Below are 22,434 nucleotides of genomic sequence, written 5' to 3' on the forward strand. Positions count from 1 at the left end.
AACACCCTGAGTCCACCTAGTTATCCCTTAGTTGGGTGGAGGTGGAATATTTGATTATTTTTTAAGTAAGATTTGAGATCTTAGATTTTTTATATTGTTTATTGGGAAATTAAAGTCACTGGTGTATGCAAGTTTGACCATGTGTACAAGGTCCTAAGACATGAGCCCTCTGATTTTTATGTTACAGTTTCTGCAAGACATCTTAGATACACTCTTTGTGATTTTGGATGATAATACAGAGAAATATGGCCTGTTGGTGTTTCAGTCTTTGGTAAGTCTCACCCTTCCTGACTTCCTTTTTTGTTAGTTATTTCTGTCACATGTTTTTCAAAATCCAAGGGAAGCAGTTTATTAGGATGAGTCAATAGAAGGTACAGATGTAGAAAAGGGGCTGAGGAGTGACCCAAGGAAGACCAGCCAACAAACTTATCAGAGAGATCCCAACATCAAATTTGAATAATTCAGCCTGGTCAGGTCCAGGCCTCAACTTTGTAGTTCTGGTACTCAGTCTCATCACTGTAGTCGAGTTGCCTAGCCCCTGAAATAGAGGCCTACACACCACCAATATGCTCAGAGATGAATATAGGAGACTAGGTGGCCTGTACTTTCACCTGCACAGTAGGATATAACCAGCAGGAAGAGCAGAGAGTCCTCACCCATGCTGGTCTGAGCATCACACTCTGTCCCTGTGTGCAGTTGTTTGGGAACCGGAATCTCCAACAGCTGCTTAGTGAGAATGGAATGTGGCTTGAACATTCAGTGCATTTAGCTTAATAGATCCTGTCCCATAGGAGTGCTGTATGTTCAAGGGGAACCTCATACTGTAAGTCTACCTAACAGATGAGGAGCAGAGGCAGGAGTTAAAATGACACGTGCATAGTTTGCCCCTTTGGCTTTTCTTCTTCCTTGCTCTCCTGGGCAGCCAGCCCCATTTCTGAAGGGCACAGCCTTTCATAGGCTGAGCTGGCTCAAAGAATAATCTTTTTTTTTTCTTCCATTTTCCAAGTTTTCTGAAACACCTTTGTATTTATGCCACCATGCACGAGTATTGTTTTGCTTTCTCCTAATCTGTATTACCCCACCTAGCATTACTGTGAAAACTCAGATTAACACTGGCACAGACAGATGAGCCCCAAGTCTGAATTCAGAGGCTGGGGCCTATAGGAATAGAGCAGACAGGACAGAAATAGACCCAGAATAGAAATCTTCCATTCTCTGCCCATGGGGAACACTAGAAAAAACACTGACAGTTTGTCATTCCTTAAAGAAGCAAGAGTTCTGTTGTCTGCTGGAGGTAAGTCCAGGGCCTCCAGTGAAGCCTGGTACCCTCCATCTCCTCCAGGTATTCATCATCAACCTGCTCAGAGACATCAAGTATTTCCACTTCCGGCCTGTAATGGACACATACATCCAGAAACACTTTGCTGGAGCCCTGGCATACAAGTAAGTTCCATTTGGCACCATTATTAGGACTTGGTTTGAATAGAAGGACAAGCTTAAAAAGATCTCAGTGACAACCACCATTCAGTCAGCTGACTTTTTTTTTTACTTATTTTTTTTTCTAATTGTGGTAAAATACATAGAGTATAAAATACCTATTTTTAAGTGTAGAGCTCAGTGGCATTGAGCATATTCACATTGTTGTACAGCCATCACCACCATCCATCTGCAGAACTTTTTCAGCTTGCAAAACTGAACTTTTGTATCCAGTAACTATTAACTCCCCTCACCCCCCCTCCCTCTATCCCTAGGCAAGCACCGTTATATTTTCTGTCTCTGAATGTGTTTGTTCTACGTGCCTTGTATCAATTGAATCATGTAATACTTGTCTATTTGTGTCTGGCTTAGTTCACTTACCATAATGTCTTCAGGGTTCATCCACATTGTAGCATGTGTCAGAATTTCCTTCCTTTTAAAGGCTGAATAATGTTCCATTATACATATATACCACATTTTGTTTACTGATTGATGAATACATGGGTTGCTCTCGCCATTTAGTCATTGTGAATAATGCTGCTATGAACATGGGAATACAAATATCTCTTTAGGACCCCTCTTTCTATTCTTTTTGACATATACCCAGATGTGGGATTACTGGTTCATAAGGTAGTTCTATTTTTAATTTTTTGAGGAACCACCATACTGTTTTCCACAGCAGCTGCACCATTTTACATTCCCACGAACAGTGTTCAAGGGCTCCAGTTTCTCCATGTCCTCAAGCCAAGACTTGCTATTTTCTGTTGTGTTTTTCTGGGAGGAGTGGGGGTTTTATAGTAATCATCCTTAATTGGTGTGAAGTGGTATCTCCTTGTGGTTTTGATTTGCATTTCCCTAATTATTAATGATGTTGAGCATCTCTTCACGTATTTATTGACCATTTGTAGATCTTCTCTGGAGAAAAATGTATTCAAGTCCTTTGCCAATTTTTTAAACAGATTGTTTCATTTTTTATTGTTGAGCTGTAAGAATTCTTCATATAATCTAGATATTAACACCTTGTCAGATACATGATTTACAAATATTTTCTCCCATCGTCTTTCTTTCTGTTGATTGTGTCTTTTGATGTACAGAAGTTTTCAGTTTTGATGTTGTCCAACATATCTACTTTTTCTTTTGTTTCCTGTGCTTTTAGTGACATGACATATCCAAGAAATCATTGCCAAATCCAGTGTCATAGAACTTTTCTCCCATTTTTGTCTACAAGTTTAATTTATAGTTTTCACTATTGCACTTAGGTCTTTGATGCATTTTTTTAAATTTTTTTAAAGATTTTATTTATTTATTTGACAGAGAGAGATCAGAAGTGGGCATAGAGGCAGGCAGAGAGAGAGAGGGGGAAGAAGGCTCCCCGCCAAGCAGAGAGCCCGATGCAGTGCTCGATCCCAGGACCCTGAGATCATGACCTGAGCCAAAGGCAGAGGCTTAACCCACTGAGCCACCCAGGTGCCCCAGGTCTTTGATGCATTTTGAGTTAATTTTTGTTTATTGTGTAATGTAAGAATCCAACTTCATCCTTTTGCACATAGATATCTAGTATTCCTAATATAATTATTGGAAAGACTATCCTGATTGGTCTTGGCACCCTTGTTGAAAATCATTTGACCATCTCTGTGAGGATTTTTCTGGGCTCTGTTATTCTATTGATGTGTATGTCTGTCTTTATGCCAGTACCATGCTATTTTGGTTATTGTAGTTTTGTAGTAGGTTCTGAAATCAGGAAGTGTGAGTCCTCTAACTTTTTTCTTCTTTTTCGAGATTGCTTTGGCTATTTGGGGACCCTTGAGATTCCATATGAACTTCAGAATGAATTTTTCTATTTCTGCAAAAAATGTTGTTGGGATTTTGATAAGAGATTGCATTGAATCTGTAGATCACTTTGGGTGTGTTGGCATCTTAATAGTTTTAGTCTTTCAATCAATGACCATGAGTGTTTTTCCATTTATTAATATCTTTAATTTCTCTCAGCAACATTTTATAGTTTTCAAAGTACAAGTTTATAAGTCTTTCACCTCGTTGGTTAAGTTAGTCCTAAATATTGTTTTCTTTTTTGATGCTACTACAAATGGATTTTTTTTTACTTTTTTTTAATTAACATGTGATGTATTATTTGTTTCAGGGGTACAGATCTGTGAACCATCAGGCTTACACATTTCACAGCACTCACCATAGCACATACCCTCCCCAGTGTCCATCACCCAACTACCCTCTCCCTAACCCCTACCCCCCAGCAACCCTCGGTTTGTTTCTTGAGATTAAGAGTCTCTTATGGTTTGTCTCCCTCCCCAGTCCCATCTTGTTTCATTTTTCCCTCCCTTTCCCCCACGACCCCTGCCCTGCCTTTCAAATTGTTCATATCAGAGAGATCATGTGATAATTGTCTTTCTCCGATTGACTTATTTCACTTAGCGTAATACCCTCTAGTTTGTCCATGTCATTGCAAATGGCAAGATTTTGGGTTTTTTGATGGCTGCATAGGAGATAGATAGATAGATATATACCACATCTTCTTTATCCATTCATCTGTTGGTGGACATCTAGGTTCTTACAAATGGATTTTTTTCCTTGATTTCCTTTTTGAAGTACTCATTATAAGTGTATGGAAATGCAAATGACTTTTGTGTCTTAATTTTATATCCTGCAATTTTGCTGGATAAATTTTGCATTTATTGGTTCTAAAAGATTTTTTGTGAAATCTTCAGGTTTTTCTACATGTAAGACCATGTCAGCTACAAACAAAGATAATTTTGTTTCTTCCTTTCCAATTTGAATGCCTTTTCCTGCTTTTTCTTGCCTAACTGTTCTTCCAGTACTATGTTGACTAGAAGTGGCAAAAGCAAGCCTTATTCCTAATCTTTCACGGCTGAATGGGGTCTTAGCTGTAGTCTTTGAGCTCTCATTTTAAACCATAGTTTACTACACAGGTGTCATACTTTTCCTTGTAAGAAATACCAGCAAGGCTACTAAAAGTTAGGCTTACATTTTCCATGAGAAACATGTGAATAGGTAAATATAGCACCCACAAATACATATCAAAGAAATAAAAAGTTGATAAAAGATATAAATAGTTAACATGGAAAACCGAGGTTATCTGAAACTGTTAACGCAATTTTAAAAAGTCATCACTTTCTTCTGTGGAATTAGCACAGTTTTTGGAAATACAAGTAAAACCCAAGGGTGATGAGGCTGTGGAGTCCCTGGAACTCTGGCGCTTTGATGTCACTTCGCAGAGCAGGCACCATGCTGTGGTTTAAGCATATCATCACCTCATTAATAGTCACAATAACTTCGAAGCGTACTGTTGTTTCCTCTGCATTTTAAATGAATAAAATGGCACAGAGGGATCAAATTACTTGCCCAAGGATGTAGAGCTTGAAATTTATAGGCCCCAGATATAAACCCTGCTGTCTGACCAAGGCCTGTACTTGAATTCTGTACCCTGTTGCCACATGAGGAACAGGCCTTCTGATCTATCATCTCCCTTCACTCAGGTTTCTTGGTCCTAAGGAAATAAAATATATGAGATAAAGGTGGAACAAGGAGGGGCACACCAGACCGTATACCTTTATCTCTGTCTACTATTTACTAGTCATTGTGGTCTATTCTGGAGACACAGCAAGTTTAGACAAAACAAATATGCACGCAAAGTCCAGGACTTTGGGAAAACTTTCTTATAATCAAAGAAGAAATGTGGGCCAGGGAGAGAGAAAGAATGATTATAATTGCTAATTAAAATGAAGCACTCTATGGATGAGGTACATTGTCTGAGTGTGAGGTATGTTGTCTGATCTCAGATGATCTGGAGATCCCACAGCTGTAATGGACCCATCACTCCGTTCTGACTCATCAGCAGCATATTATTCCTGTGTGGCTAATTCTGGGCTGCAGAAATTTCAAGCTGCATTGCTTTTGAATTAAAGTGGGGTATCTGGAACTGTTCTCTTTCCCAGGGAGCTCATCCGCTGTTTGAAATGGTACATGGACTGCTCAGCAGAACTGATTCGACAGGACCACATTCAGGAAGCCATGCGGGTAATGTACTGAGCTCACTGTACACAAAGGGCCCACCCTGCAGCTGTTTATCAGTAATGGCAATGGTTTATAGTGTGCAGGACAAGTGTAGACATCCTAGGACACTGGCCTGCTTTTAGGAACGCCTGGGACCACGTGAGTCCCGTTCCTCACCTTGATTTTGCCCCAGAAGATCTTTATGCCTAATAATGTTATCTTTTTTTTTTTAATTTTATTTCTTTGACAGACAGAGATCACAAGTAGGCAGAGAGGCAGACAGAGAGAAAGGAAGGGAAGCAGGCTCCCTGCCGAGCAGAGAGCCCGATGTGGGGCTCGATCCCAGGATCCTGGGATCATGACCTGAGCCGAAGGCAGAGGCTTTAACCCACTGAGCCACCCAGGCGCCCCCTAATAATGTTATCTTAAGGCCAGAAGGATGGATGATGAGCATGCAGCTCCTGGCCGTCCATCCTGTCTGGTTGTTGCCAACAGCATCCATCCAGTGGCCAAAGCATCATATCTCCTTCTAAACTAGTGTTAGTGGCAACAGTGATTAGAATTAAGATCTTCCAACACTTTCCCTTGTTCAGTGGTTACTACACATTGTGTTTTTTTAGAACTATTTTAAGTGGAAAGAACTCAGTGTGAATGCACTATATATGGATATATTGAGAAGATAATCTTAAAACCTTGACCTTTGGAGGAACCCACGGTCCTCCATGGTAGCACCCCTGCGTGGACAGGTTCCATGATAAGGCAGCCTTTTGCATTTCTAGGCAGCTCCGGTTTTCAGGGAACCATCCTCATTGTGAGTTAACTTCACTTCTGGTAACTTCTTTGCATGGTACTGCTTCTACTATAGAGAATCATCTATGAGAATGTCGATCCCTCTTTTGTTTGACAGTTCTCCAGATAGCTATTTAGAGAAAGCTGCCATATCCTCTGGGAACTCACAAGTCCAAGCTTTCTCCCTTTCCACCCCTACATTTTCATGTTCTTAAGTTACTTTTTTTAAAATTGTTTTTAAGTATGTCTTTCCCACCCTTTCCAGTTAGCAATAAAAGAAGAATGGCAACAAAGTTGTTCTGCTTTTTCTCTGTCCCCTTTTAATATCACATCATCTGCTGTGAGTACTACTGGGCCTGTGCTCTTGCTGTTCTTGTCCACAGGGTAACAGGTGAGACAGGTGTTTCCCCAAGTGTCATCAGACTGAAGGCAAAATCAAATCATAAGATTGTGCTCCCCTGCTTCTTCTCTGTACATTCTGTAAAAATCAAGGCCCACAATTGTTATTTCTGTGCTCCTTCATATAATACATATCGACAAAGCAGTCAGCATCTGTTGTGGGTGCTAGGATACAAAGACGAGTCGAGTAAGACAGGCCTCTCCTCTTGAAGAAAACTTCCCCAATGAAGCACGCAGGAGCACAGGTGTAGAGCAGGGTTCTGAGTGTGATGTGAGGGCAGGGTCCAGGTTCTGTTCGTCTCTTAACCCAGTACCTGTTAGGTGTCTCATATGATATTTGAGAGGATAAAAGTTGAGTTAAATTCAAAGGATTCTCTTTGGGTCTCAAAATTAATTGCTCAGGATACTGGAGAAGCCATCACAGAAGAAGTTGTTTTCTCCTAAGAATCATTCAGTTAGTCAGTCACTTGATGTTGCTTCATAGCTGCCATGGGTCAAACACTGTAGGAGCCACTGGGGACTCAGCAGGGGCCCAAGCAGAAAAGGCTAGGCCTTTATAGCACTTCCATGCAAGTTCTTTGGAAAGACAGGCAAACATATAACATGAATAAATATATAAAGTCAGTGAAAAAAAAAAACTTTGATGAATACTATGAAGGGAATCAACAGGATCATAGGATAGACTGCTGGAGAGGAAGTTTTACTTCAGATCAAGATTTTAGGGAAAACCTCTCTGATGAGGTGACCTCTGGGCTGAAATTAATGTTCAGAGCTAAGGGATAAGTACTCCAGACAGAAGAAACAGCATGTTTAAAAGCCTCATGGCAGGGGGAGGGGTGCCAGGGTGGCTCAGTCAGTTAAACTTCCAACTCTTGATTTCAGCTCAGGTCATGACCTCAGGGTTGTGAGATTGAGTCCCACATCAGGCTCTGCAATGGGCAAGGAACCTGCTTAAGAGTCTCTCTCCATCTGCCCTTCCCCTCCCTCTCTCTCCTTCTCTTTAAAAAAAAAGTCCTGGGAAGCTTGAGTTTTCTTGAAAACTCTGATGTGACCAAAGCAGGGGCTTTGTGGCTGATGTGACCAAAGCAGGGGATTTCAACTGTTGAATTGGATGGAAGGTGACAGAAAGGAAGAACTGAGGCTCTGAGGCTGTGGCTAGATCAGCTGGGCTGGTTACTTTGGGAGATGTACCTCAGGAAGATCAAGTTTGGGTGGAGAGAAGCAAGAGGTCCCTTTGAGGGAGCACTTTTCTGAGGTACTTTCATACTTACTCTCATCGTTTCAGGCTTATTTGAATGACATCTCAGAATAATGCATTCAGTACTAAGGTTTTGTCAGGCCATCTTCATCAAATTTTTGTTCATAAGTCCTCTTGACTAAACCAGTAAGTCACTATCCAATCCTCTTCATCAAATTTTAGTTCATAAGTCCTCTTGACTAAACCAGTAAGTCACTATCCAATCCTCTTCATCAAATTTTAGTTCATAAGTCCTCTTGACTAAACCAGTAAGTCACTATCCAATCCTCTTTTCATCCTTCACAGGATACACATGGTCCTGGCCTGGCAGCTCTCATTCTGGTGTGATAAGGTGTGGACCAGGAAACCCCTTCTTCTTTATTACTCTTGATTCGATACATCTTGCCACCCATATCCCATCTCTTCCTTTCATTTTCAAAGTCATGGCCTTTCGAAGAATGTTTGACCACTAAGGAAGATGAAAATAAAGAGTCCTTTGTTTTCTTACTTGGTTATTTTGTTTGTTCCCTTGTGAATGGCCTGTTGAAGGTATCTTTGGTGGGTTTGAGGATGGTATTTGGCAAGGTGTCCTAAAAAGATAGCACACTTTTTGCTACCTCAGGTCTCCCCAAGGAACCATGAAGAGGAAAGAGCAGGCACGATGGATCTTCTTAGTGATAGAAAGGTTGTAATAACTTGTAGTATCTCTTTTCCTTTCAAGTTTATGAACTTAAGTAGAACTGGACAGAGCAGATGCTTCACCCACAGTTATGTTTTCCATTGTCTCTGCACAGTGTTGGGAGGACCCTTGAGTTTTGAACAAATTTCATAGGCTCTACCACTCATGACCAGGAAGTGCAGCAATTTTGCTGTCTGCTTCTGCCTTTCATTACGAAAGTAGTAGATGTTTCAAGCCATTCAGTACATCTCTTCTGTTAGCTGTATCAAACTGAAAAAAAAAAAAAAACTGGTCATGAGGAAAACATTTTCCTTTTTAAAATTAGAGTACGTAGCACAGATTTTGCCAGTTCTTTTCAGGTGAGGCATTAAAAGGTACTAGAACAGAGGCTATAACATCTATGCTGGTGAAGGCACACACTGATTTTTTTCTACTGGTGCAAACCTTGAAAGATGCATTTTTCTGACCTAGCCATTCTACAATGCCAACTGAATTCTATATAGGCCACAAAACAAAGCTTCTGATACAGACATATGTCATGAAAGGTAGCTTGAGATTTATTTCCTGTTATATATTTCAAGTAGCTGCACTCCATTTGTTTCATCCTTGGATAAGTTTCTCCCCAGTGTCTCGGCCTTTCCAGTGTCTGGGAAATCTGTGGCATTTCTTCGATTGGAAAGCATAGGCTTGGATTTTCAGTCTGTTCTTTTAAAAATAATTACTGTGCTCATAAGTTTGGGACAAGTGGCAGGAACTCCTCAGAATTAGATTCTGCTCGTAAAACGTGTTATGGGAGCTTGATCTCCTACATTCATCAAAAATTATGTATGGAAGGTGCCATGTATTGGAAGAGGATGGAGAGTGAATGTGTCAGGTCCCCTCGGGCTGTGCTACCTGGGGCAAGTTTTCTCCAGACTTGACCCCAGCGAGAAGGCTGCCACCATGTCAGGGCCTAGCTATATCTCAAAAGTACAGAAGATTCCTTAAGGACTTTTCCTTCATAGAACAAATGTAAGAGAAGCTACATCATTGCTTTTGAAACCTCTTATTTCCAGACCTGAAAAAACAAATGCAAAGATAATAAATTTTCTTTTGATCCTATATATTCTTGAATTCAGCTGCTCCCATAACAGTCTATGGTTCCTCATTTCCAGAACCACAAAAACAGTGGTGAATTAATTGGGTGATTCTGAGCAGCAGAAGACAGCTGCTGCTCAGTGACCGTTTGGACTTTTGAGAAAAACTTAAAAAAAAAAAAAAGTGCTTGTCTCCACAGTTGAAATTTGCCCATCACCTGGTTTTGATAGAATTTATGGTTACATAGCCCTTTATTCCCTGTTGTGTTAGTTGTTGACCATCTTCAACACCTCTCTATCCCTTTTGCTCCCACACCTCCAGGCCTTGGAGTACCTTTTCAAGTTTATTGTGCAATCCAGGATCCTGTATTCCCGAGCCACCTGTGGGATGGAAGAGGAACAGTTCCAGTCCAGCATCCAAGAACTTTTCCAGTCCATCCGGTTTGTGCTCAGTCTGGACAGCAGAAACTCAGAAACACTCCTTTTCACTCAGGTCTGTGAGCTGCAGGGAATTTTTGCTGCTGGATTCTTGTCTGCCTTAGCAGGTGGTTTCTTTGTCCTCTGGCTTCTGCCAAACTCCTATGTACTGGGTGAGGGGTGATTTGCAAGGAAATACCTAATAGAACACAATGCTACTTTTTTTTTTAATTTTATTTATTGACAGAGAGAGAGATCACAAGTAGTCAGAGAGGCAGGCAGAGAGAGGAGGAAGCAGGCTCCCCGCGGAGCAGAGAGCCAGACGCGGGGCTCGATCCCAGGACCCTGAGATCATGACCCGAGCCGAAGGCAGCGGCTCAATCCACTGAGCCACCCAGGCGCCCCCACAATGCTACTTTTACTTCAAAGCCAGCTATGCCCCAACTGCCAAATATAAAACAGCCCACTGGCTTTATGGTGAAGAAGCACAACTTTATTCTCAGAAGCCCTCTTTAGGCCAAATTTATTTAGCTAAACCATACTATTTGTCATTTATGAGCATCTTATTTAAAGGGAATATTCAGAACGTATAGAGAATTTTGTTTCCTAATTACTGTGTTAATTTTAAAAACTTTTAAAAATAAGCCTAGATTAATACTTATCCATTCCAGAAGTTAAGAATAAAATGGGCAGAATCAACTAGAAAACTTTGGTTAATAATTAAGATCAGGTTCTATTAGAAATATCAATGTGGGAAGAAAATTTGTTTCTTTATATTAAAAATGTCCAGTCAGTTAATCTGTTACCTTTTCCAGAGAGCCTCACCCTAGAAAGGATCAAGGATATTGTTTATTACCACAGTCACAAGGGGGTTATTCTCTCTTATACATAAATGTCAGAATTTTATCTAATAGATGTATTTCTTTGATTTTTTGAAGTCAGTTATTACTCAAAAGATCACTTTCCCATCCATTCATTCAGTTGCTGCCGGGGCTGTCGTGAGTGCAAATGTGTGTTTAAATATCTTCTTTAAGATTAGAATATTCCTTTTTTTTCTTTTCCACATCCCTATGCTGCCCTTGATGCCACCTGGCTTTAAGCCCCTTGGTCCAGAGAACAGGTGAACAACTGTGAGCTAGACTTTTTATAAAAGAGGGAATTCCTCAAGGAAGGTTTCCAAGTGTCTCTGTAAAAAAAGGATCATTCCATGGTCTCCCTTCTGAAGTACCCCACACAACTTATCTTCCTCCTCCCATCTCTCCTCCTGCCCATCTGTTCCTGCCAACAAAGGCCCAGGACACCTGCTCTTCCCCTCAGTATGCAGAGATGAGGGGGCTCAGAGGTAGCTAGCAGAACAAGGCAGATATGCTTTCTGAGAACTTGATAATGCCTTGTACTCAGTGGCATGTTCCTGTCACATCAGGAGAGCTCAGATCTAGTCAGGAGCAGACCTTCTTTGGCGTCAGGCTCATGTTTCATGATTTTCAGATCTCTCAGCAAGTTCATGGTTCAGTCAGATTTTATGTCTTTGCTTCTGACCACTAGGAGATGTTCAGGTGCAGTTGTCCTTCTATCCTGGTGCATAAGTGTAGGAAATCTCAACATTTACGAGAATATTTACTGTTTGTTGTGGATTATGAAAGGCCTGCTTTTTCCCCTTTGTCTTTTATACTAACTGCTTGTGATAATATGTTCTTGTGCTGTTCTAATTTCTGCACAAAAAAAAAATCTCTTTGATATCCCAGGGATTTATAAATCTGTAGACAGAATTCATCTAAGTTCTGTCCTTGGGCCCGGCCTGAACACAGACTGCGGTATGATAACAGATCTGTTTCCCCATGGCATGAATTTTTACTCGCTCTAGGCCAGTGTCTACTGCCTAATGAAGCAGTCGAGGAAAATAGTCCGCACTCCCCCCACCCCCATTTCACTACATGCCACATGGGAGGAATGCACTCTCACCTTCTCACAGTGACACTCCATTCCCCTCTGTGAATTCTGGGTTAATTGTGTAAGAGGACTGAGAGGGAGGAAAGCTGCCTTCATGTTGCTACCAGGTAGACTAGAGAAAAGGAGGACCAGTATTTCTCGAAGACCAATGATGTGCTGGCCTCTCTGCTGGAAATAAACTTCATGCATCGAATTTTTTTCATGCCAATAGCAGGAGACAAGTGATAACATCATACTCATTTTATAGATGAGAAAACAGAGTATTAGGCAGTAACTTGCTGAAGGTTATATGACAGACAAGTAGTAAAGCTGAGAGGTGGACTCATGTCTGTCTAATTCCACAGCCCATTCTCTTTCTCTTATACTACCCCGTCTCTGAAAGGCTCTGGAACTATTATAAGATTGTCCTGAAGAAACCACTACATGGGTCTACCAGAGCTGAGATCCATGAAGAGAAGTCTCCAAACACACACTTCCACCAGTTGCCGAATTCTCTGCCAACATAACCACCGGTTCTCAAGAGCCCCTAGCTGACTAAACCCATACCTTCTCCACCCTTGTGGATTTACACTTGACACTGCCAAGCATCACAGAAGGACACGATTTACAAAGGCTTCAGATTTCATGGTTTCAAATAAATGTCTCTATCTTGGGAAAATGGTCCAGTTCTCAGAGCTTGATTGCTGGCTACAGAGCTGTGAGCGGAGTTCAGCTCATGCTGCTTGGTGGTGCTCAGCTCTCTCCGCTATATTTGATTCGAGCAGTCCCTGGCTTGAATTTGAGACCAAAATTAGAATGTTGAGAGTTTGATCATAGAGACCGACAAAAAATCTAAATCCATTTTATGAGCAAAACAGCTACGGCTATTAAGGCATATTGAGCTGAGTTCTTTTTTTTTTTTTTAATATTCCCTTCTCTTGCCAGCAAATATATTGGCAAGTTATGAAAGCTTCAAGTGGCCTGGGCCCCAGCAAATATTCTCGTTTTAGTTTCCTTTTTGCTACTCTGTTCCATGCCCCAGGAGTGCAACAATGATGTGTGGAGTCAAAGACCCAGGAGGAACCCCTACGAGGCCGGGGTGCTGCAGTGACTTTGCAGCCTCTTGACTCCTCATATGATTGTCTGAGCATGTGAGATAGACACCTAACTCCACCCTAACCACAGGCTCACTTGCTTCTGCAGGCTGCACTCCTTAATTCCTTCCCAACTATCTTTGACGAGCTGCTGCAAATGTTCACCGTGCAGGAGGTGGCAGAGTTTGTAAGAGGGACTCTGGGGAGCATGCCCAGTACAGTGCACATTGGGCAGTCAATGGATGTGGTGAAGCTCCAGTCGATCGCCAGGACTGTGGATAGCCGCCTGTTTTCTTTCTCAGGTAAATCAAGTTGGGATGAGAGTCAGACTCACCTTTCTTCTTTTCCAGGGTAATTATCAAGTGATAATCAAAGGATCCATTTTATCAGGGCTCATGCAAGAAGCCTGTGGCCCTAAAAATGCAGAGGGTTTGGGAAACTATGTTAGATAATGCAGCCAAGATGGAGGCCTACTGCCTCACTCATGATTCATCCCTAGGAACCCACAGCCTGGGCCATGCCCATGTGCTGGCCTGCAGAGCAACTTGCAGGCCCACAAGTCTAACCAGCTGCCAAGGGCAGGGCCTGCCACACCGCCAGCAGGATGGGAAAGGAGAGGGAACAAGAGAGAAGGGTGTAGCCCAAGACGATAAGTGTAAGTCAAGGAAATAAGAGAGACCCTGAAAGGGGGCCCTGAGGACCCACCGTGTTTACTTTGTTCCTTGTTGCACCAGTCAGATAGACTCCTTGCCTATCTTTGAAAGAGCCTCTAAGCATCAGTTAAGAGATGGACCATGAGCCTTCCACTCCCCAAGAGGTCAGGACAGCCTAGCAAATAATAAACAGCCCAAACTACCTTTCTGGAAGAACTCTGTATTCATACCTGAAACCATAGTCAGCATGATCAGCCTGTCAGGGGTGCCAAATACTCAATGGCCAAATGTTAAGATCAGTATGAGCCTTATCCTTTAAATGGAATGTCATGATCATAGAATAAATTTCTAGGTCGCAGAAATAAATCTGAAATGCTAACAAAACAATTATTAGAATTTTTATAATTAGAATTTTGGGTAGTAAAATTTTTTGTTTGACATTTAAAGTATAAGAACAATTATCTCTCAACCAAGTGCTACACACAATTGCAATGCTGAATAAATGTCCCCCCTTTTTTTTTTAATTTACTTATTTTTATTTGTTTATTTACAGCATAACAGTGTTCATTGTTTTGGCATCACACCCAGTGCTCCATGCAGTACGTGCCCTCCCTATTACCCACCACCTGGTTCCTGAACCTCCCACCCCCCCCCCCACACCCCCCCACCGCCCCTTCATAACCGTCTGGTTGTTTTTCAGAGTCCATAGTCTCTCATGGTTCATCTCCCCTTCCAGTTTCCCTCAACTCCCTCTCCTCCCCATCTCCCCATGTCCTCCATGTTATTTGTTATGCTCCACAAATAAGTGAGACCATATGATACTTGACTCTCTCTGCTTGACTTATTTCGCTCAGCATAATTTCTTCCAGTCCCGTCCATGTTGCTACAAAAGTTGGGTATTCGTCCTTTCTGATGGAGGCATAATACTCCATTGTGTATATGGACCACATCTTCCTTATCCATTCATCCGTTGAAGGGCATCTTGGTTCTTTCCACAGTTTGGCGACCGTAGCCATTGCTGCAATAAACATTGGGGTACAGATGGCCCTTCTTTTCACTACATCTGTATCTTTGGGGTAAATACCCAGCAGTGCAATTGCAGGGTCGTAGGGAAGCTCTATTTTTAATTTCTTCAGGAATCTCCACACTGTTCTCCAAAGTGGCTGCACTAATTTGCATTCCCACCAACAGTGTAAGAGGGTTCCCCTTTCTCCACATCCTCTCCAACACACGTTGTTTCCTGTCTTGCTAATTTTGGCCATTCTAACTGGCGTCATGTGGTATCTCAATGTTGTTTTAATTTGAATCTCCCTGATGGCTAGTGATGATGAACATTTTTTCATGTGTGTGATAGCCATTTGTATGTCTTCGTTGGAGAAGTGTCTGTTCATATCTTCTGCCCATTTTTTGATATGATTATGTGCTTTGTGTGTGTTGAGTTTGAGAAGTTCTTTATAGATCCTGGATATCAACCTTTTGTCTGTACTGTCATTTGCAAATATCTTCTCCCATTCCGTGGGTTGCCTCTTTGTTTTGTTGACTGTTTCCTTTGCTGTGCAGAAGCTTTTGATCTTGATGAAGTCCCAAAAGTTCATTTTTGCTTTTGTTTCCTTGGCCTTTGGAGACATATCTTGAAAGAAGTTGCTGTGGCTGATATCGAAGAGGTTACTGCCTATGTTCTCCTCTAGGATTCTGATAGATTCCTGTCTCACGTTGAGGTCTTTTATCCATTTCGAGTTTATCTTTGTGTATGGTGTAAGAGAATGGTCGAGTTTCATTCTTCTACATATCGCTGTCCAGTTTTCCCAGCACCATTTATTGAAGAGACTGTCTTTTTTCCATTGAATATTTTTCCCTGTTTTGTCGAAGATTATAAATGTCCCCTTTAACTTAACTCTACCAGTATATGTTATGATTCATGGCAAAGCTGCCACCAAGAAAGTCAGCTTTTCTCTACCAGTAAGTCTTTATAGTAAATACTTCTCTCTTCACCGGTTCCTGGGCTGGAGAATTTTATCCCAGGGTTGGACGCGCTGGCACTGAGGCCACTGCATATGTGCAGGCTTTGTGCACTGCTTAAAGAAGATGCTTTCAAACATATGGGGAGGGGGACGTCAGACTTCCCTCACTGACACCCATTATTTCCGATGTTTGTGTATGTACCTGCTGCTTCCCATAATCACTTAAGAAAAACTGGTTTTTTAATCTTTGTTTAAAAGATTTTATTTATTTATTTGACAGAGAGAGAGATCACAAGTAGGGAGAGGCAGGCAGAAAGAGGGGGGAAAGCAGGCTCCCCGCCAAGCAGAGAGCCCGATGTGGAACTCGATCCCAGGACCCTGGGATCATGACCTGAGCTGAAGGCAGAGGCTTAACCCACTGAGCCACCCAGGCGCCCCAGAAAAACTGTTCTTAAACTTTATGTGGCAGTGGAGCTATGGAGCTGGATTTTGAAACAAGCCTCCACCCGATTTTCATTTGTATCTCCGCTTCATTGAATGCTTGAGTTGCAGCAGCTCCCTTGAAGTGAGATTTTTTTACCAACAGTGTCTTTTAAGCAACACTTACGTTCTCAGAGCGCATCAGTCTTGTCTCCTATTTATCAGGTTCCAGTAACAAGCTACTATTTTCTCTGCAGTAGTTATTTTATATATTTACATTATAAATACTGCTCTGTTGTTATTTTGGTCTGCCAATTGTATTATGAACTTCTCTTTTGTCCAAGCATAGAACAGCTGTCATTCCATTTTCTTTGAATATATTCTAAGTATTTGACAAGACAGCCCCCAAATCTCTTATAAGTCATGTAATTTGTCTTTGGCTGGAAAAAAAAAAAAAAGATTTTCTTTCTGAATTTCATCTGGAATACTTGACTATGGTCAAATAAATCCAAAGTGCCCTGACTTGTTTGTGCTACTGGTAATCTGACTACGTCATGCTGGCCAGGTAGGAGGGTACCTACAGAGTCACACAGTCACATAGGAGCACAGAGCACCAAAAACATGTTCACACCTGTAGTGCACTTTGTCTTCTCATCACACCTGTGAAGGAAATGCAGAAAAGACCATTAGCACCTCATGGTACAGATGGGGAAAAGCAAGCCCATAGGAGGAATCAACCTACCTATGGGCCCTTTGGGTGAGTTAATTAAGGAATTTGAACCTGGATTCAGCCTTCCTGACCAAGTTCTAAACAAAGTCATCTCCTGATGAAAATTTTGTTCAGGTAACATTGAGGAGAAAAGTTAGGATTGGCCAGAAGGATTGGCTAATTATCAAAGGTTTGTGACAAGACAAAGTCCTGCTATGTTGCCTTCACTGCTGTGGACAGGCCAAGCCTGTCCCCTACGCCTGAGGGGAAAAGGAGTAAACGCTCGTGCCAGGCCCCTGGCCTGAGCATCATAAAGAGTGGCCATTTATAATCCACATCAAGTCTATAGGTTCAGTCAGTGTAGTTCATAGAACTAGGTGTGTCATTTAAATGGGATTTTCACAGGAAGCTATGCTTTTAATTTGGAATGTAGTCATTAAAGACATTTCATTTGGAACTAATCCCTTAAAGTTCATCCTGCACAAAATGCTATAGATACTAGGCTTAAAATAAGAAAGAAGGAAAGAAAGATGGAAGGATAATGCTGTGGGATGTCTTATAATGTCTAGGAAGTGGGCTTTTAGGCCCCCATAAGGGAAGGAAGAGACCTCCAGCTAGGCACCAGGTTTGGCACCAGGTTCAGCCCCTCTTGCTTTGAGACCAGGGAAGTCCCACAGTGTGCCACTGGCTTCCGGAGGTAGCTCGTACTCCTCTGAAGGGCTTCTTCACCTTTGTGTTTTCTCCCTCAGAGTCCCGCCGCATCCTGCTTCCTGTGGTTCTCCATCATATTCACCTTCACCTGAGGCAGCAGAAGGAGCTGCTCATCTGCTCAGGGATTCTTGGCAGCATCTTCTCCATCGTCAAGACCAGCTCTCTGGTAGTGGCCCCATGCCCGCTTCAACCCGCCTCAGCTCTGCCCGTCTTGTATTGCTTTAGCCAGAGGCAGGCCAACAAAGATCACTTTGTACATTTCTCAGTCACAGAAGCTTTCATCAGTGACAGGAAGGTGCCCAAGTGAATGGAGGCCTGTGTATATCCAGCAGGCTTCTCCACACAACACAGTTTTGCTATTTTAAAAAGTTGTGCTCCCATAAATCCATCTAGAATTGTAGTTATCTTTAACACCAGAAAGCCCAATCCTGTCCCATGTTCTATTTCTATCAAAAGGTATTAATCCTGTGTTCTTGGGAGTGTTCTGAGGATACTCAGGCACGAGCACAGGGAGGCAGGCCCAGGCTGAGAGGCAGCTTGCTCATTCAGACTTTTCTGTCAGCTTCCTGGCAGCTTGATTCCACCCATATGGCATTCCTATACCATGCCAGATGAGGTCAGGATGTACGAGAGATAATTGTTGCCCACAAGAGCTCTGAGCCTCATGGGATGGGAGAATTATACTTTTAAGATGAGGTTTCAACTAGGAATGCTTTTGCCTACTTTCTTTCCTCTTTACTTTTTCTTTTAAAAAGGGATCTGTTGGCGGTGGGGGGCGAGGAGTGGGGAGGAAGGAAAGACATGTAACTGGCATGAATAAGGGTAGGAATTTATTTTAATGATATTTATTTTACATAATAGAAGAAATGCATATTAGAGAAATATATAAACTATAGGAAAATGTAAAGAAAGAGATCAAGAACAAGAATGAGTTTTTTATTACAATATCTTATTAAATTGAGATCAAATTTCTGAAGAATAAAATTTCAGCCACATTTATAATGAAGGCCAGTAGCCAGGTGATAAGAATGTATGAGGTTAGGCTATCCATGTAGAGCAGGAGAGGTCCTGGGGGGAAAAAAATGTCGTTGGTTTGAGCAGGATGTAGGGACCCAATAGGGTACTCTGGTGTCCAGACTTAAAGTACCATCTGGCAACAAGGGCCTCAGTTGGCAGAGTGCTTGTGGTGATTGTAGTGGCCCTATTGTTTGCTCTTGGCTCCAGGCAAGTCTTGGCAGCTCTCCTTCCCACCAGGCCTCAGAGAGGCAACACTAGACACATAAGGTCTATTAGGAACCCAAGGTCAGACTTGAGGTGGGAGGCTTATTGCTAAAGGAAGGAGAGAAATTGAAGAGGAAAATGAAGGGAAGGAGAAGAATGGAAGAGGAATGGAAACAGGTAAAAACCTGAAGACCTGGCTGTTTTTGTGGAGCTAGAGAGTTGGGTGCAATTACTTGCTTACAACTAGTCAGAGAAACATCCTAGGTAAGAGTGTTATAATCACTTCAGCAGATGAAAAGGAGGACTTTGGCCCCAGGAGCTGCTCAGATTGTTCATGTGGAATGAGGCACAGTATGATGACATTGAATGGATGGGTTGGGGGTGGAACTTAAGCTCCATGAGAGTAGAGTAGAGTAGAGTTACTATCTTCCTTGTTCACCTCTGTATACTCAGGTTCACAAACAGCGACTGGCACATGGCAAATGCTTAATGAGTAATGAATTGGTGGATGGATGGACAGATGGACATTTATACCAATAATAATATAAAGAGGCTAGAGAAGGGGTAATGGGACTCTCTGTGAGGTAAATCAGGCTACAAGATTTGAGATTCAGGGTGAGAGGTCTGTAAAAGGATAGCACAGTCTTCCTAGATTCACAGTGTGGTGGCTGAGAAGCAGATGTGTTGTTTTTGTGAGGCTGCCCCAGATAGACATGTTGAGACCAGAGTCCTGCAGGTGGACCAGGGAACGCGTGCAAGAATTCTGAGCGTATCATGCTTAGTGAAATAAGTCAATCGGAGAAAGACAACTATCATATGATCTCCCTGATATGAGGACATGGAGAAGCAACATGGGGGGGTAGGGGGATAGGAGAAGAATAAATGAAACAAGATGGGATTGGGAGGGAGACAAACCATAAATGACTCTTAATCTCACAAAACAAACTGGGGGTTGCTGGGGGGAGGTGGGATTGGGAGAGGGGGAGCGGGCTATGGACATTGGGGAGGGGAGGCGAACCATAAGAGACTATGGACTCTGAAAAACAACCTGAGGGTTTTGAAGGGTCAGGGGTGGGAGGTTGGGGGAACAGGTGGTGGGTGATGGGGAGGGCACGTTTTGCATGGAGCACTGGGTGTTGTGCAAAAAGAATGAATACTGTTACGCTGAAAAAATTAATAAAAAGGGAAAAAAAAAAGAATTCTGAGGAGCTGGAAGTGAGACCCAGCCATGCTGAGCAGCAGCTGGGCCAGCAAAGCTTGACCTCACCTAAGGAGAAAGCTCTGAGGAAAGAACCATCCTCTTAAAGACTAAGATACTTGTTTGGGCATTAGCCATTGTGCCTCCGCGATAGTGAACGTGGTACCTCCACACCCTGTGGCGTGAATACTCTCCCATTTTCTCAGTGTTCATCAGCAGCATTGTGCTTTCTCCTGACTTTTCTAGGGAAACCAAAGAAAACATGTAACTCAGGACCCTCGCTTCTGCCCTGTATACTGTATCGAATCTACCTGAGGTTAGAACCATGGGTGTTAGGTGGTGCTGGGTTAGGCGAAGGCCCCCAGCCACCACATACCAAGACAACAGAGGCAGGTCTGTACCCTCCTCCCCTCAGAGCCCTTGTCTCAGGTTCCCTGACACTTCATGCTAGTGAGACCGGAGCTCAGTGTTAAGAAGCCAGTAAGAAGACCACTCCTGACGTCGCTGACTTAGTAAGTGCTGCCGGCTACGTGACAGCCTGGCCCGGTGTTAACGGTGTGCTCTCTCGCTGCTCGCTCTAGGAGGCAGATGTCATGGAGGAGGTAGAAATGATGGTGGAGAGCCTCTTGGATGTGCTCTTGCAGACTCTGCTCACCATCATGAGCAAATCGCATGCTCAGGAGGCGGTAAGAGGGCAGCGGTGCCCGCAGTGCACAGCCGAGATCACTGTTAGTAACTAACATTCAGGTTTTCTTGCTTTCTTTTCTAACCTGGGACTCCTCCACACCAACCCCCACCTCCTCATCGCACCACCCTCATCTCCACCAGCCTTCCTGCATGGTTGTCGGCATGCTGCCCCCTTCCCCTCTCCCACCTGGTTCCCATGGCCACTCAGAAAGCTCTAGGTTCCTAGTCCCTGAAGTCTACCCTAGGGCAGCTGCAGGGAATGCTTTGTCTCCTCTTCCTGCACACTGTCTCTGTTGGCCACTGCCCTTATGCCGACTCATTTTCCATTATGTATAATGAAGCAGAGACATAGTAAGAGATTGAAGGTGAAAAAATGGACTTTTCCTTCAAGGAGCAGGCTCTCCTAAATGATGTGCTGTCCAACACAATAATTTTCTTAGGATTTGATGGGGTCTACAGATTAAGTATTTTTGTCCATAGTGTTTATATCCAAATGTCTAGCATCAGGAAAACTGTGATGAGGTAGACTTGCACTGGCATTACTGGACAATCAGAAGAGAAACAGCCCGGGGAAGCCTCTCAGGAGGGGCAGAGAGACAGCCGCCACTCCTCTACCCGGAGTGGACTTGCTAACCTGGATGCTAGAACTCATTAAGCAAATTGCATGGAATCTTCCAGTTGGAAGATGGGAGGCTACAGTGACTTCTTTGAAGTAAATCCTTTGTGGGAGCAAGCCAAGCTCCAGCAAGCTAGGGGGAGGAGGAAGAGCAGAGAACAGGCATGTGTTCTGAGGCACTGGGCTTAGAAGGAATGTTTGTTCCCTTGGGGCTATTGAGGGCACTCTCGCTGCAGGTGAAGACGGGCATACCCTTCTAGGTCCTGGTACCTGACCTTCTCTCCAACAACCGCACAGTGCTTGCCATATGCCTAACCCTGCTCTGTGCACTTTACAAATACTCACTTAGTGATGCTAAATCACATAGATGTAATGAAGAGGGTAATAACTGCATAATTTACCGAGCACATCTTTATGTGCTGGACTTTTCCACTCAAAAGCCTCATGTACATTCATTCCTCCAATCCTCATAACGGATCTATAAATTATGGCTTATTGTGCCCATTTTCTGGATAAAACTGAGGTCATATGCATGTGTATGTTCTGCATACACATGTGCATAATGATTTTATGTGTCTAGAAATGCTCTGAGAGACAAAAAAAAAACTTTTGTCAGATTTCCTTGAGTTTAAAAACATTTGGCCAGCTGTTCCATGCCAAAAATTGCCATAAGATTGTGAAAAGTCTTTTGAAGTCCTTAAAACAAGGTTTTCTTCCATGTTACCACAGCTGGAATTTGAAGAAATTTTAATGACTCATTTTTTAATCCTTAAATTTTTATGTATCTTAAAGCCCATAACTTGTCTTCTCGTAAAGATTAGTTTTGACTCCTTTGCTTTCCAGAAAGTTACGTTGACCAGTCTCCATCCTCCTGTCCAGTAACCACATGTAAGCTCTGGGAGGGCCCAAGAAATCCTCACAGATGAGCTGCTCCAACCCAGCACAATGGAAGAGCCCCAATTCTGCCCAGAAAATGCCAAGAACCCTGTTCTGAGGAACCCCTTTAGACTTCAGTATCGTGGCCTGGTAACATATAGTGACAAAGGACTGTGTAGCCAGAAATTTCCTAGGAAAAAAAACTAGACTATCTGTCTTACTTTGCAGTACTTCTTTGTTACAAGTTAAGGTTTTTC

At 42.7% G+C, this 22,434-nt stretch overlaps 1 protein-coding gene across 7 annotated transcripts in view; it reads left to right on the forward strand.

Annotated features, from left to right (window-relative positions):
• Positions 1–22,434, forward strand: part of DOCK3 (dedicator of cytokinesis 3) — a 608,703-nt gene that overhangs the window by 521,164 nt on the left and 65,105 nt on the right. For 6 of the 7 annotated variants that reach the window (XM_045990868.1, XM_045990865.1, XM_045990867.1 and 3 more), the window contains exons 20-26: positions 188–271; positions 1,343–1,443; positions 5,448–5,529; positions 10,008–10,178; positions 13,235–13,427; positions 17,618–17,745; positions 20,580–20,726. In XM_045990868.1, the coding sequence (XP_045846824.1) occupies positions 188–271; positions 1,343–1,443; positions 5,448–5,529; positions 10,008–10,178; positions 13,235–13,427; positions 17,618–17,745; positions 20,580–20,726 (906 nt within the window). The remainder of the gene's footprint in view (positions 1–187; positions 272–1,342; positions 1,444–5,447; positions 5,530–10,007; positions 10,179–13,234; positions 13,428–17,617; positions 17,746–20,579; positions 20,727–22,434) is intronic. The other variant, XM_045990870.1, reaches the window with a different exon arrangement.

The sequence above is a fragment of the Meles meles genome, chromosome 20 (assembly GCF_922984935.1).
Source record: "Meles meles chromosome 20, mMelMel3.1 paternal haplotype, whole genome shotgun sequence".
In the NCBI taxonomy this organism is placed as follows: Eukaryota; Metazoa; Chordata; class Mammalia; order Carnivora; family Mustelidae; genus Meles; species Meles meles.